At 43.4% G+C, this 16,693-nt stretch overlaps 1 protein-coding gene across 1 annotated transcript in view; it reads left to right on the top strand.

Annotated features, from left to right (window-relative positions):
• Positions 1-936: 936 nt before the first annotated feature.
• Positions 937-16,693, top strand: part of LOC133373964 (cholesterol 7-desaturase nvd-like) — a 39,882-nt gene continuing 24,125 nt past the window's right edge. Inside the window, exons 1-2 of the mRNA XM_061604461.1 lie at positions 937-1,041; positions 15,230-15,827. Of these exons, the coding sequence (XP_061460445.1) occupies positions 937-1,041; positions 15,230-15,827 (703 nt within the window). The remainder of the gene's footprint in view (positions 1,042-15,229; positions 15,828-16,693) is intronic.

The raw sequence follows: 16,693 nt of genomic DNA, 5'->3' as shown, positions 1-16,693 counted from the left end.
GGATGGAACTACTATAGACCACAGCGATTCCCCCTCCCTGACCCTCGGATCTACCCAGATGCTGAACCGAGTACCCAGGTGGGCACAGCTGGGAGAGATTAATGCCTCCCAGATCGCTCACCCAGGTCTTGGTAATAAACGCCAGATCGGCCGCCTCATCCACAATTAAATTATTGATGAGGGAGGTTTTATTGTTTACCAATCTGGCATTAAAAAGCAGCAACTGGAGATCCGAGAGTTGGCTGATAAAACTACCAGCAATCCTGTGGATGTGGGGAGGACCGGAACACGGCACAGCCACCAATTGTCTGGGCCGAGTTCCCCTCAACTGGCATGTCCTCCTCACAATGCCATACCTCCCATTACCCGTCACTACGCTAACAGGGGCCCCCTCTGGTCCTCCCTCCCAATACACTATCCTCCCGCCCAAGCACGTAGTAAAAATAAAATAAAATAAATAACAAAACTCACAATCTGTACACAATCACACCCTCACTCATACAAACCACTCATACATCCAGACAATAGCAGCAACAATGGCGCCTCAACAGTTGGCAGACAGCAATAACGGTAGCCGTAGCAGCAAGGGCCCAAAAGCGATAAGATGGCAACGTCCCTCTGCTAAGCAAGCAGCAGCAGTAGCAATGACCACGGAAGCCACAAAGTCTGGGCAGCAGCGACAGCAGTCAACGGTGGCAGTGATGATCCCTAGGGCAGTTTGAGGCTGTCGAGACGGAGCAATAGTAGAGTGGCACCCGGGCCCGCGGCAGCCGCAATGATGACGATGATGGCTCAGGCACAAGACCACAGCATCAGCGACGGCGGGGCGGCGCTCAAGCCCGTAGCAGCCGCAACAATGACGACGGCAGCCTGGAGCGCAGGGCCGCAACAGCAGCGATGGAAGACGTGGCGCCCGGACCCTCAGCAGCCGCAACGATGACAACGACGGTCCAGGTCGCAGGACCGCGGCAGCAGCGGCAGTGGGGCGGCACCCGGGCCCGCAGCAGTCGCAGCAGTGATGACGGCGGCCCGGATCGCAGGGTCGCGACCGCAGCAACAGCGGGGTGGTGCCGGAACCCGCGGGAGCCGCAACAACGGCGGCAGCCCGGGGCACAGAACAAGCAACAAAGTTAATTTATGAAGAGAGGTCAGGAACCTTTTTGATTTCATCTTCAAATACCCTTCTACATCTCTCCAGTTCTCAGAGCAGTCCTGTGAAACTTTCTGCCTCTCTCAGAGTAAACAATTTCTTGTAAAGTCTTTATTTTTAGACTTTCTGTCCTATATTTCTTCCAGCTTCTCCCACATATCTTTTGCTTTGTTACATCCTATGCAAACATTTAGTGCCTCATCTGAAAAAGCAGAAATAAGAAGAGATTTCACTTTTGCATACTTACGTCTCGAGGATACTAAGGCTGTTTCATCCTTTGTCGACGGCTCAGGATCGGTCAGGATTCCATACAGATCCTCTCCTTCCAGGAGTGCAGTCATTCGTAGATGCCGAACCGCATAATTGTCCTTCTCCAGCCATGGTTTCCTATCTTTGGTTCTGCTTTTCTTTCTCTTACCTAGTCTCCTTCTTTGATCTCTTTGTAAATCATACACAGTATTTAGCCTTTTTAGCTTTTAGGCACAACTTGCAATTCAATGTAGCTTACTGGGCCGCCGTAACCCTTTGTTATGTACATGTATATAGATATTAGCAGAGATCATCAATGGTCTGAAATGTGTGTGTGCCAGTGTGTGCGTTTACCTAAGTGGCAGGCTTTTACCCTGCATTGAGATCACTGAGACTTAAGACTTAGTAAAATAAGAAAAGCAACTTAATTTATAGAAATACATAGTAGAGAGGAAAGGCATTCCTAGTTCTAACTAAGTTGGAGGCGCAACGCCCAGACGCGGGAGTTGTCCTCATGGCTCAGGAGGGAGAGGGTAGAGACAAAGGGATGTCTCCTTCGACTGTCCGAGAGAGAGGAGAAGGAAAGGGCGGAAGGAGGAGGGGCAGATCAGCTTCCCTAAGCATATCAGTCTGGATGGAAGGAAGTCAGAGCATCACAGGTAAAGGTAGTCAAGCCTATCCATCTGGAGGACCCTAACTCTATCTCCCTTCTGGAACATAAACATGAACGAAACAGGACTTGCTCTTGCCCCACTTCCAACAGTTAACACATTCTGTGTATGACTTTTTAAACCTTTAAACAGGCTTTTATGAGATGTGAAGTTAATCCACTATTGATTAAAAATCTGTTTTTATAATCATCATTCCTTTCATGAGACACATGGTAACTAGAAGTCTTTGTTTTCATCTGCCTTTGTTTAAAGTCAGGCTTTTCTCCTGTCTGCCTTTTCGGGCATCACAGGTAAAGGTAGCCAAGCCTAGCCATCTGGAGGACCCTAACTCTATCTCCCTCCTGGAACACAAACAGAAGAACAAAACAGGAGTTGCTTTTGTTGGAATATGTGGTTCAACTCCAACTTGTGGTTGAGGCTGCATGGGGTTAAAAAGGGTAGCTAGAGAGGAGACCGCCTGATTGCCAGGCGAATACCTATCTTTTGATCTCCTGCCGTCTCTCCCTTCCTGCTAGACTGATATGCTTAGGATCAGTGCTGGATTTAGACTTGGTGAGGCCCTAAGCTATATAAAGCTTGGAGGCCTTTTGTTAAAAAATTACACCATATATATATATAATAATAATAGATCTCACTGCAGGCAAAATGTCACCTAATGAAATTAGGCTTCTATCCAAAGGCCTCAACTTCTGCCCAACACCTAGAGAGCACAGTATAGCACAGATGAAATGTGACATCAAAGCATTTGAAAGGAGATGTAGATTGGCTGAATTTTTTTATGATGACTCTAAGAACAACATAGACCTCTACAATAGAGATCCTCTGCTACAGTTTCTGCCACCTAAAACTTGGACACCAAACATTAACAGGAATCCAGTCCTGGAAACCTTTCTCTTATCAAATAACAGAGTCATCAACAACCACACACCAACTCCTATTCAGGACAACCTTTCAAAAGAAGAAAGAATAGCCCTGAGGAACCTTCAGATGACAAGGGATGTTGTCATCAAGCCTGCAGATAAGGGTGGTGCTGTTGTGGTACTTAACACTACAGACTATATAGCAGAAGGTCAAAGACAACTAAAGGATGAAACAACATATAGATTTCTTGACAAAGACATCACCACAGATCTCAATACTTGTATCATTACATCTATACAAAACCTTACAAGTAGGAAACTTCTTAAAGAGGAAACTGCTGATCTCCTTGTTAATCCAAATCCCACCCCTGGAAGGTTTTCCATGCTGCCTAAAATCCACAAAGCCAACAATCCTGGTTGCCCAATTGTCTCAGGTAACAACACAGCTACTGAAAGGATTTCTCTGTACATTGACTTAAATTTACAAAACATGGTGCAAAACCTCCCATCGTATATCAAAGACACCAAGGACTTCTTGCTTAAAATTGAGTCTTTAAACAAGCAGTATCAATTCCACAACAATACCATACTAGCTACTTTAGATGTCACATCTCTTTACACCAATATACCACATAATGATGGGATTCAGGCTTTAAATGAGTTCCTTAACACCAGACATATGAACAGTCCTCCAACAGAGGTTCTCACAACTTTAGCTACGCTAGTCCTGACTTGTAACAACTCTACATTCAATGGAGAACACTACCTGCAACTACAAGGCACAGCTATGGGGACTCGCATGGCTCTATCATGTGCAAATCTCTTTATGGGTAAACTGGAACAGGAGATCCTCAAAAAGGCCATCAACAAACCACTTATATGGTGGCGATACATTGATGACATCTTTATGGTCTGGACAAATGGTAAAGAGAGTTTGGAACAATTTAAAAATTACATCAACTCTATCCATCCCTCTATTAAGTTTACATTTAATAGTACAAATGACAATCCGCACATCCCTTTTCTGGATGTCCTTGAAAACAACAAAATAGTCACTGATCTCTACAGCAAACCCACTGATGCCCACACCTATTTAAACTGGAAATCCTGCCATCCTAGGCATATAAAGAAGAACATTGTGTATAGCTTAGCTCTGAGAATCAAACTTATTTGCAACACTGAAGATAAATACCAGAGAAGGATCAGTGAACTAAAAGAACACCTTCTTCGAAGAGGATATTCTCCACATATTATCAATTGCAACATCCACCGAGCCTCCATTCTGTCCAGAGAAAACCTCCTCCATCATACTGAGGTGTCTAAGAGCACTGGATTATGATCCGAAAAGGTTTTTGGTAACACATCCATCTTGGAAATATCTTTCACTAAATTTTTAGACATCCAAATCATATCAATCCTCGAAAATGTTTTATGTCTTTCTGAAAAGTAAGTAAATTCCTTTGCATTGTCATTTATATATCTCCAAGCATCCACCAATTCTAAATTTTCCATCAATTCGAAACAGATCTTCGGCAATTTGCCCTGTGTCTCTTTAATATTTTTCTCAGAAAGTCTATCCATTTTTGGTGAGATTACCCCATTCCAATCACCCATGACACACCAATGATCATATGCAAACTCTGATAATTTTTCCATAAGTCCAGTATAAAACCTTGTTTTATCTTCATTAGGAGCATAATTGCCCACTATCAAAATTTTTGTACCCTGAATGGTGATTTCAACTCCCACAAATCTGCCACTATCATCCAATAATATCAATTTAGGAGACAATTGTGAATTAACATAAAGAACCACACCATTTTTTTTTAATCCTGCCGAAATAAATTCTTCACCCAAATTTTTACAAATTAAATATTTAGAATCTTTCTTCTTAATATGAGTTTCTTGTAAACAAATTATATCCAATTTTAATTTTTTCAAATAATGAAATACTTTCTTTCTCTTCTGCGACGAATTAGCTCCATTTATATTCCAAGTTATATATTTGTAATCCATTTTTAAGCATGTATTTTAGAAAAGTCTGCGCCTGTTGCTCCCTTTGATCCATCATCATCCTTTTCTTCCTCTACCTGTTTCTGTTGACTTTGTTTCCCAGGAATTATGTCCATATCTTTGAGTTTATCTTCTTCCATGTCTTTTGAAGCTTTTCTCAAGAAATCCCTTGCTTTTTGAACAGTATTTAATCGATACTTCTGTTGTCTAAATCAGAGCTTGGAAGTAACTTGTTATTTTTAACGAGTTACTTTTAATTCGTTACAATTTTAAATAACAAGTGGCTAATTCCATTACATTTGGCAAGTAACGTAACGAATAGTAATTTCCCTACTTTTCAGCTTCAACTTTAACGTTTCCACGTTAGGTTGGACGTTACTTGGGGGTGGGAACAAGGGGAAGTCAGCTCCTGGCTGTGATTGGTTAACACAAGACATGTGCCTCACACTGATTGGACCTCTGCGCAGACTGTCTCTTCCCTCAGTGATCTGTGTTAGGAGGCACGAGGGAAGAGGTTGAATAGGCAGGGGGAGCCTGCTAGCGTCTGACTCTGAGAGGAAAAAATGGACGCCGGAGGAAAAAGCCAGGGCAAGGACAACAACGGAGGAGAAGGCTGCAGCAGAATGGCGAAGAGCTGTGGAGGTGAGTGACGATTATTTGTGTGTGTGTGTGTGTGTGTGTGTGTGCCCCGGTGCATGTGTTTTCGGCTGGAGTCTCTGGTTTTGGGGGGGGGGCTCCGGCTCTCTGGCTACCACCCCTTACTCTCTGGACTCTCCGCTTCAATTTTAAAAAAAAATTAAGTTTCTAGGTGGTCTAATTCCTGAGATACACACCAAAACGTAACCCCCCCTGCAAAACCTTTTTTTAAACAGACCATGCTCTAGCTACAACTCCCATCAGCCCAATCCAGTGGCCATGCTGGCTGGGGCTGATGGGAGTTGTAGTTTAAAGTAACTTTTCAAAGCTCTGGCTGCAACCCGGCCCTTTCATGATTGTGAGTAAAGTGCAGACTTGTGTTTGTGTTGTAAATCTCTCTTCCTGCAACCCTATTTTTAAAGAAATTAGGCAGGGTTTATCACAGTTTTTATTATGTAGGAAACTAATACTCATTTTTTTAAAAAAGGAATGAAGTTTATTTATTTATTTTTATTATTTTATTTATATCCCACCCTTCCTCCCAGTAGGAGCCCAGGGCAGCAAACAAAAGCGCTAAAAACACTTTAAAAATCATAAAAACAGACTTTAAAATATATTAAAACAAAACATCTTTAAAAACATTTTTAAAAGCTTTAAAAACATTTTTTTTAAGAAAAAGTTTAAAAACATATTAAAAAGCAATTTCAACACAGATGCAGACTGGGATAAGCTCTCAACTTAAAGGACTTGTTAAAAGAACAAGTTCCTTATCACTTGAGGCTGCAGTTTTCCCTGGTTGAGTAAGCCCCATTGAATACATTGGGACTTGCTTCTGAGTAAACAAACATAGGATTGCACTATAAATATCTTTACCGGTTATATAAATAAACATATTTGATAGTCATGCTTATATAAATATTTTCATAGAATCATAGAATAGTAGAGTTGGAAGGGGCCTATAAGGCCATCAAGTCCAACCCCCTGCTCAATGCAGGAATCCAAATCAAAGCATTCCCGACAGATGGCTGCCCAGCTGCCTCTTGAATGTCTCCAGTACCCCTCTACCTCTCTAGTAGATCCCACTACCTCTCTAGTAATTAGTTCCATTGTTGTATGGCTCTAACAGTTAGGAAGCTTTTCCTGATGTCCAGTCGAAATCTGGCTTCTTGCAACTTGAGCCCATTATTCTGTGTCCTGCACTCTGGGATCATTGAGAAGAGATCCCGGCCCTCCTCTGTGTGGCAACCTTTCAAGTACTTGAAGAGTGCTATCATATCTCCCCTGTCTTCTCTTCTCCAGGTTAAATATGCCCAGTTCCTTCAGTCTCTCCTCATAGGGCGTTGTTTCCAGTCCCCTGATCATCCTTGTTGCCCTCTTTTGAACCTGTTCCAGTTTGTCTGCATCCTTCTTGAAGTGCAGAGACCAGAACTGGACACAGCACTCAAGATGAGGCCTAACCAGTGCTGAATAGAGGGGAACTAATACTTCACATGATTTGGAAACTATACTTCTGTTAATGCAGCCTGATATAGCATTTGCCTTTTTTGCAGCCACATCACACTGTTGGCTCATATTCAGCTTGTGATCAACAACAATTCCAAGATCCTTCTTGCATGTCGTACTGCTGAGCCAAGTATCCCCCATCTTATAACTGTGCATTTGGTTTCTTTTTCCTAAGTGTAGAACTTTTACTTCCACCCAGTTTTGTCATGCTGTGTCCCTATAAGTATCCAATTGCATACTATGGTTGTACAATACTTCCTTTACATTTTAAGTATGCCTTGGGGTAGTCATGGTTCTCCATTGTTTTCATCCTGAGGGGCAGATAGGCTGAGAAATGGTGAGTAGCCCATGGTCACCCACTACACTTTATAGCTTATTTTCATTTTGAAAAATTAATTAAAACAATTTACATGCAGGGAAAATTTATTAAGCAGATTCACACAATATGTGTAAAGCACATCCAACTCACATTTAAAGTGCATGACTTCCCCTAAAGAATTCTGGGAAGTGTCATTTCCCCCTCACAGTTATAGTTCTCACCACTCTTAACAAACTGCAGTTCCCATGATTCTGTGGTGGGATTCATGTGCTTCAAATGGGTGTTGAATGTGCTTTAAAGGAATGGTGTGGATCTGCCCTAGGTATGATGTTCATTCAAGAGTGAATTGAAAAGAACAATTTTAAAAGATACTTCTTACTCTTACTCGTTTTTCAGACCTCTTTCTGAAGTAAAGGGTCAAATCTGTAAAAACAGCACATTAAAAGCAGCCATATTAAAAGATAAGGACAGGGTATTCCAGGCAGGGGGTTGCCAACCCTGCTTGGATATGGATGTCTTTGCAGAAGAACCCTAGTCAAGGTTTACCAACAGCACAGTCCAGACTATATCTACTTAGAAGTCAGTCCTGTTGAGTTCTATGGGGCTTAATCCCTTAGTAAATGTGTTTAGAATTGCAGCCTTCAGGAGCCTCCATCTTTACTCCCCAAAGCTCCCATCTAACATCTCCACAACACTAGGCTCCTTTGTCTCTGCTGTGGCCTTCTGGTGACTGACCTAGCCTGAAGGCACTTAACCCTTCTTGCTGAAAGCAAGTAGGCTAGATTAAATGTTCCCTACCCAGGCTCATATATATAAAATAGAAACGGCATTTTGTCAAAAGTATTTTTGTCTACATTTTATACCTCCTTGGTTTTCCAAGCTTGGCATGGAATGCTTCTCATACAGAATTAATTTGAAATGCTGCATATTTATTATCATAATCATCATATTCAAAATAAAAAATATATGTACCGCCTTCAAGTTGATTCCAACTTATGGTGACCCTATGAATAGGGTTTTCATGAGGCTGAGAGGCAGTGACTGGCCCAAGGTCACTCACTCAGTGAGCTTCATGGCTATGTGGGGATTTGAACCCTAGTCTCATTTTGTTCTCACAACAACCCTGTGAGATAGTAGGTTAGACTGGCCCAGGCAGGGTTATTTAGTGAGCAAAAATGATGCAAATAGGATCTCTTTTAATTGTGCTATCAACCTGCTTACTTCCACTCTGACTGGGGCATCTTGCAGCATGGGGAAGAGATGGGGGCACATCACAGCTGAAGTTCACCCACATAGGAGCATTATCTCTTGTTTATTACAGAGACGCCTGTTGCAGGTTTTGCTGCTGAGAGCAGCAGTCAGTTAGTGCGGCCACTTGTGTCACAGCTTGTTGATCCTGAGGAGGCAAAACTAGAAAGTGAGGTTCAGAAAGGAGGCCCTGTGCACGAGGAGGAGGAGGGCATGAAGCAGTGCCAGTTGCCCACAGCCACATCTGCAGAACAGCAAGTACCATGGTTTGGCTTTGAGAAAGCTTGTACATTTGTGAGCCAGAGTGGGGAAAATGTTGTTGTACGATGCAATTACTGCCTTCCAGGGATCAAAAATCTGAGATCAGCTGTTTCCTCCTCATCCAATGTGAAGAAACATTTTGAGGTAAGCCTTTGTCATGCTGGTCCTCAAAGAGTGTCCATTGTCTATTTATGTTTAAATTGTGAAGTTCCTCTTCCATTTTTTCTTGGATTCATGCTTTGTTCTTCTTCCTCAGAGGGCACACCCTGAGAAGCTGAGAGCAATTGAAGAAGCAATAAAGGCAAGGAGACGTGGCCTTCCTGAACCAATGCATGACACCCCTCCTCCCAAAATGCTGAAGCAGCAGCAGACAACCCTTGAGAGGTGGGGATCTGGCAGTGATCTGCTTCTTCTGGCAGCCTGCTTACACCCTCGCTTCAAACTAGATCGGCTGGAATCGTGTCAGGCCACCACCCATACCAACAAGTAAGAACATTAGGGAAGCCCTTTGGGTGGATTACTCCAAAGGAAATGTTGTCTCAAGGGTGGCATCAGAGGGCTTAAGGTGGTAGGCAGCGGCTGGTCCTTTTCTTCCTGGGGCTCCTCATCACAACCTTGGGTTGCTGCAGGTAATCCTTAAGGGTCTGCTGTGCTGCCCCATGAGTGTGGTGACTTGGTCACCTTCCTACCTTCCATGTCATCATCCACAGGCTCAGGCTGGACCCTGAACCAGGGGACATGACAAGCATCAGGAAATGAAGAGCAGATGATGGTTTCCTAACATATATGTGTTAACATATCCTCTCTCTTTCTTAGATACACAATGGAAGCCTTGCTGAAAGCCGAAATAAAGATGGGTGTACTTAATGAGGACAGTGATCAGTCTTCAGATAAAGACCAGGAAGGAGATGACTTAGAAGATGACTTCTTTAACTTTCTGCCCCAGGGCAAGAAGTCAGCAGTGGACACTGCTGAGGAGGAACTGGTGAGGTACCTGAGGTCTCCCAGCAGGGAAGTGTCATCACTCCATGGCTTTCCACGTGTGCTGTGGTGTTTTTTGCAGCACAACACAGGCATGCCTTCAAGCGCCGCAGTAGAACGCCTGTTCAGTACTGGTGGCAATGTAATGACTGTAAAAAGACATTCCTTGTCTGACATGCTCTTTGAGCATCTTGTTCTTTTGAGACATAACAGAAACATATTATAAAAGCATTTCAAGTGTAAAATTTGATTTCAAGAGTTGGGGTATCTTCATTGCTTGGGGGGATGTGAGATTCTGTTATGCCATTATGTTAATCTTATGGATAAATTTTTTTATTCTACTACCCCCTGTGTGTGTGTGTTTATTTTTAATATTGTTTTAGGCTTCTTAGATGTGCAGCAGCCAAGGCCAGCACCTTGTAGGAGTTTTTTTAAAAAAGTAACTGAAATGTAATTGTAGTGATTACTTTTGAGAAAAAGTAAAGTAATCAGTTACTTTCAGAGCAATTGTAATTGTAACGGTAATTACTACTTTTTTTGGGCCAAGTAATTGTAACTGTAATTTATTACTTTTTAAAAGTAATCTTCCAAGCTCTGGTCTAAATGTAAAAATCACTCCCTCTGGAACATCCCATCTAAATTGAATTTTACATTGTTTAAGTTTTTCTGTGAAGAAAGCGTAATCTTTTCTCTTACGTAGAAGTTTAACAGGAATTTTCTTCATCACCTGTATTTCTTTACCGTCAATTTTGAAGACATTGTTAAAATGATGTTGCAAAACCATATCTCTGGTCCTCTTTTTTAAAAAATAAACAAGCACATCTCTTGGGATTTTTTTTATTGTTGCATATCTGGAATTAATTCTATAAACTTTATCTATTTCAAATTCCATCCGATCTTCGTTCCTATCAAAGGATTTTGCCAAGGCATTAACAATTTTCTCTCTGATATCTTCACCTGTTTCCTCAGGAATTGCACGGAATCTCAAGCAATGTTCTTTATCTCTAAGTTCCATAACAGCAATATAGTCCAATTTTTTTTCCAATTCCATATTTGTAATATCTATTCTATTCTCTAAGGTTTGCACCTTATCTTTAACATTTTTTACATCCTGTGTTAATTGCCCAATGTTATTTTTAATCTCACCCACTTCTGTTTTAATATGATCTTGTAAATATTTAAAGTCCTTTTTCATATTGCAAAATTCATCTTTAAGTTGTTGTCTGTCCTGTTTCATCTCTTGTTTCAACTCTTGTTTAAAATCACTAAATCCCTCCTTAATTTTCTGGAACATGTCCATCCCTTCCTGTGTATCAATTGAAACTCTTCTCTTCAAAACTTTGGCTGCTTTCCTAGTTGTCATTCTTGAAAAAAAAAACCTTTTCTATTATTAGCCAATGTAGAGGCAAACAGTTTCTTTTCTCCCAGCAACAAAAAAGTTAATATTCCAGGCCTGTTTAACCAACACCGTTCTTATCTCCAGCACATTCAGGAATGTAAAACAAATCCAGTTCTCAGCATCCAGCAGTTAGTAAGATACACGAACAGCAGATTCGTTCAAAAAAAAAAATTAATCCAAAATGATAAAAAAAATAAAGAAAAATATTCTCAGATACATTTCCTTCAAATAATCAAATCACCTTATCTATTAAGTTGCCTCTTATCCGTTTAATCTTTTTAATTCCAGCTTTAAGCCAGCTTTTTGTCATAAAAAATAAAGCAGGTTCTTTGAATTGCTCCCTTCTTCCTTAGCTTTGTATAATACGAAAAAAGTGTGACTCACCCAAGTTTCTGAGTTGCCGATTCGTAAACAAGTCTCTTTTACGATAGTAATTTAAGTTAGTTGATAAGATTTAGACGGAAGGAGGCTAGCTCGTTAAGAACGTTTTTAAAAGAGAAAGAAAAAAAGTCTTGCTTACTTTCAGCACAGCCTGTTGGAAATCCAGACTCAGTCTTCCGCTGCTAGAAAAGCCTTCTTATCTCAGGAGGATTCCTGATCAAATCCAGCAATCTACAGCTCGACAGAGTTCCGTGGATAATCTCTTCGGTTCCCCTTTTATCTTGGAGAACATTTACACCAGTCAAAAATTCCTCTTGACTGGCTTTTAACTGAAATAAGCTTCCTCTGAGATAGAGCTCACTCAGAGACAACCACCAGCCAGCACTCCTTCCGGGAAGTCCTCTCCATCCAGCATCTCCTATCACCGAGCAATCAAGGAGAGCTACCCATTGCTGGCATCTTACCAGAGCCATCAGCAGGCCTCCTGTTATCGCATTTCACCAACCTCCTAATTTGCGCAGACTGTTGGTGAGAGCTGTGCTTAAGCCACCTATCATCAATCCAGGGTCTCATCCTTGTCACTCCAAACGCTGTATCACCTGTGTGTACCTCAGGGAGACAGCCACTTTTACAAGCACTAGGACAGGCAGGACATATTACATCAAACAAAACATCACCTGCAGGTCCTGCAATATAGTTTACATCATCGAGTGCAAAAGACCAGGATGTCATATCCAATACGTAGGAAAGACCACAACTGACCTACCCACACGCTTCAGGAACCACAAGTCGGCAATTTTGACAAAAAAAGTGGAGCAACCAGTCGCAAAGCATTTTAACATCGAAGGTCACAGCCTGTTGGACTTTTCCAGAGATGCCAGCAGATCCAGCAGCATTGACCAAAAGGGAGAACTTTTGGATTTACTCTCTGGACACATTGGCACCACATGGCCTGACCCTGGAGGACAGCACCACCACTACTTAGCTTCTGCAAATGAAGCCCCTCTGAGCATTCCATCCTCAAAGCTCTATAACTGCCACCTTGGTAACAGCATTTGTATGTTGGCAGCTGATGAAGGCGGAAGCTGAGACGTTTTGTTAATACAATAAAAACCTCTGTTTGGTTAATCACAATTACATTTATATATATATATTAGGTGATTAACGGAATCCTTATAGGGATCCATATATATATATATTCAGTACACATAAAATTTAAAAAGCCCCCCCCCAAAAAAAATCTGAAATTTTTTGAGGCCCCTGCGGATTGTGAGGCCCTAAGCTGTAGCTTGTTTAGTTTATGCCTAAATCCGGCACTGCTTAGGATGTTGACCACATCTCCTTCTTCTTCGTTCTCTTGAGAGGGAGAGCAGAGATTTTGTCTCTCCCTCTCCTCCAAGCACTAGGCTTAGTGTTTGCATCTCCAACTTAGATGTAGAACTCTTTCCTGTCAAGTATGTACTTCCAGAATAAAGTAGTTATTTCTTATTTTAAAGCTTAAAGTCTCTCTCTGACTAATTTGCAGGGAAGTTGTAATCTTTAGCAAAGATTCAAACACGCAAAGGCTCACTCAGTCTCTCCATTCCCAATTTTGCCACTCTGTGACAGCTCTTGCCCCATTTCCAACATCTAAGATCCCCCCCATCCCCACCCCAGACGACTCCATCCCTGGCTGCAGCTATTCACAGGCACTTTTCACAAACCCCAGAGGTACCTTCCCTGGACTCACCTAGAGTCAGAGGGCTCTGGTGGCTTAGAGCCAGAGCAGTCTGGAACTTGCAAAATCAACATGACGGTTGCTTTTAATCATGTGCAGAGTTCCCTTCCACTACCAGTGAGTAATCACAACTCAACACACACAATTGTTATTTTTAATTATGTTTTCAGAGGGATGAACATGTTAGACTGTTGCAGCAAAATCGGCCAAGAGTCTTGTGGCATCCGAAGAACGAACACAATTTATTCTGGTATCTTTTTTTTTTTATATAATTTTTATTCAAATTTTTCAAAAGACAAACAAAACAAAATCAAACAACAAAAACCTAATAATACAACAAAAGAAAAAAAATAAAATAGTTGACTTCCGATTTGTCGCAGATCAGCTATAAGTATATAATATACATCAAACCTGTCCCTTAATATATACATACAGGATCACTTTTCTCCATAGGCTATCTTAGTTAATCGTCAAATCCCAATATCATCATTTTATTTGATGATGGGGATGGCATGGATATTTATGGTATAACAAAGTAAAAGTAAATGTAGACTTTAATAATCATTTTATAAGACGTTCTCTGTTGAAAATATGGAATAGATATAAACCAAGGTTCTATTCAAAAATACCATTATGTGTCTCAAGTCAAGAAGCGTTTTACAGAAGAGAAATGGCTGGAAAAGAGAAATGGTTATCTTATCAAGAACTATTAGAAAATGTACATGGAGAATATATAATGAAAGAGAGAGAACAACTGATAAAGGAAGGATATAGTTCTCAATGGTTTGCCTATTTACAATTGTTAGAAAGATATAAAATAGACAAGAAAATGTATGGGTTTGAAATAAGTAAATCTGATTTTGAAATAGGTTTGTGTACAAATGATGAAAATACAATTGCGAAAATGTATAAACTCTTGCTGAAAATGGATATGGAAGAAGAACAAGTAAATAGAGTGTATGGTAAAGTGGGCAAAAAAATTGGTTATAATATACAAATGGATCAATGGGAAAATATGTGGAAAAAAGGCTTGAGATTTACATTATGGTATAATCTTAAAGAAAATTTCTATAAAATGATGTACCGTTGGTACATGACTCCAGAAAAATTGTCAAAAATGTATAGTAATGTTTCTAATGTTTGTTGGAAATGTAAACAACAAGAAGGATCATTTTATTATATGTGGTGGCTGTGTAAAAAGGCAAAATCATTTTGGGCACAGATAGGTAGGATGATGCAAAAAATTCTAAAGATAAATATTCAGTCAAAACCAGAATTTTTTTTATTGGGTTTTATGGATAAACAAATAGAAAAGAAATATGGAAGAATAATATTATATATGATTACGGCAGCAAGATTATTATATGCACAAAAGTGGGAAATGGAATCAACACCAACAACGGAAGAATGGCTATTGAAATTAATGGACTTAGTAGAGATGGATAAATTGACATGTCTACTTAGAGAAAAATCGACAGACACATTTCTTAAGGAATGGAAGCCTCTCTTAGACTTTTTGTTGGAAGATCAAAATGAAATTTATACTGGTATCTGAAGACGACCTGGGGGTCTCCAAGGAGCCCTGCGATTTGAACTGTTGTGTTCTTATGATCCTGTTGGCTTCCGAAGGTCGCCCAGGGGAGGGCGGCGGTGTCGGGGTGTCGCACGTTCTCCCGGCAGAGAGTTCGCAACAGAGAGCCTCTTTTGCGCCGTGAAACTTCTTGGCCCCTGACCGCGGCTGAGGCGAATGCAAGGCGGCGGAACATTCTGCACATGCTCCCAGGCACTCCTCTCCTGCTTTGACGGAGTTCCCACGGGGCTTGCCCGTGCCTTTGTTTCAGAACTGCCTAGTCGCGCCAGAGGAGCCTATTCCGGGCGGCAGCCCTCCGCCCGCGCTCCAAGGCGCCTGCCCGGCGGAGGCGAGGCTCCCCTCAGCTGCGCGGGCGGCGGCGGAGCCTTGCGCTGGGTCGGGCTGGGCGGGTGGCGAGTCCTGCCGCGGGAGGAGGGCCCGCCCCATCGCGGCCCGCCCCCAGCCAGGCCGCGGCTATAACCCCGAGGGGCGGTGGCGACGCAGGTTCCTCCGCGAAGGCGCGATGGGGCCGGCTGCGCTGCTGCTGGGCTCCGTCGCCGGGGCGGCTGTGCTGCTGCTGCTGCTGGGCGAGGGCAGCCCGGCCCTACCGTCGGGGCTGCTACCGCTGCTGCTCTGGGCCGTCGGGGGAGGCGCGGCGTGGCTGGCCCTGCGGCCGCTGCGCATTCGGCGGGCCCTGGACAGTGTGGGCTACCTGCCGGAGGCCGGCTGGAGCCGCGCCCAGGCCGCCCACCGCGTTCGCAGGAGCCGGCGCATCGGACAGCTGCCGCCTGTCTACCCCAACGGCTGGTTCCGCCTGCTGCAGTCGGCCCAGCTGGCTGTCGGGGAGGTGCGCAACGTGGCGGCGCTGGGTGAGTGGAGGAGCCAGGGCGGGCGGGCGAGCATGGGCAGAGGTCCGCGCCCTTCCTCTTCGGGCCGAGCCAGCTGGCGGCACGTTGCGGGCCCCCTTTCTCGCGGGGGGCGGCTGGGCTGCCGGGGGGAGCGAGGCGCCTTATGTGCGCGTGCGCACCGGCTGGAAAGCCCTCCCTGGCAAGGAGACCTGCAGGTGAAAAAGCTAGTGCAGCAGGCAGGCAGGGTCTCTGGCAGCGCTCTCCCTGAAACACTGGATTTCTATATGCAGGGAGCCTTTTTCTGCTTTCCTGGCCCATAGTAGCTAGCATTCAACTGCGCGACCATTTCCACCAGGTCTAGGCTTTGGCTCCAGCTAAAAATGACTTTTTGTATGCAGCAACTGCTGGTTTAAAAGCTCCGTTAAAACCTTGAAGTCTTCTCTCCACGCCCCCCCCCATTGCCGGCAGCATCCGATTGGGCAAAAATAAACGTGTGCGTTGCGTGATTTACTTAACATGATTGGGGTGTAGTGTTCAGTGTTCAACTGTGCACTGCCACTTGAAAAACGGCAGTCACCCTCGCCGGGGTCTGCCCGTACATTCTGAAATCCGTCCTCTGTGCGCCTGTGCCCAGGTGGTGCTGAGCGCCCTCTGCTGCTGGGGTGGGCTGCTCCAAGCCCTCCTCACCCCTTTTAAACTGAACTGGGAGTCCTTGTCCAGGGGTGGGGGCTGTTCTGAGTGGCCCCTGCTCTCCAGCGCCCTCCCCCTTCCAGCCGGCAGAGTGAAGAGCTGCAGGTGTAACTGACCCGGCAAGCTGAAAGCCGCATGGCTGCCCCTGGTTAAATTTTGAACCAACAGCCGTTGTCAGCAGCGCCTCCTGGGCGGCT

This window comes from Rhineura floridana, chromosome 20 (assembly GCF_030035675.1).
Source record: "Rhineura floridana isolate rRhiFlo1 chromosome 20, rRhiFlo1.hap2, whole genome shotgun sequence".
Taxonomy (NCBI): domain Eukaryota; kingdom Metazoa; phylum Chordata; class Lepidosauria; order Squamata; family Rhineuridae; genus Rhineura; species Rhineura floridana.
The sequence above is the reverse complement of the archived record's forward strand: the minus strand, read 5'-3'. Positions and strand labels throughout refer to the sequence as shown.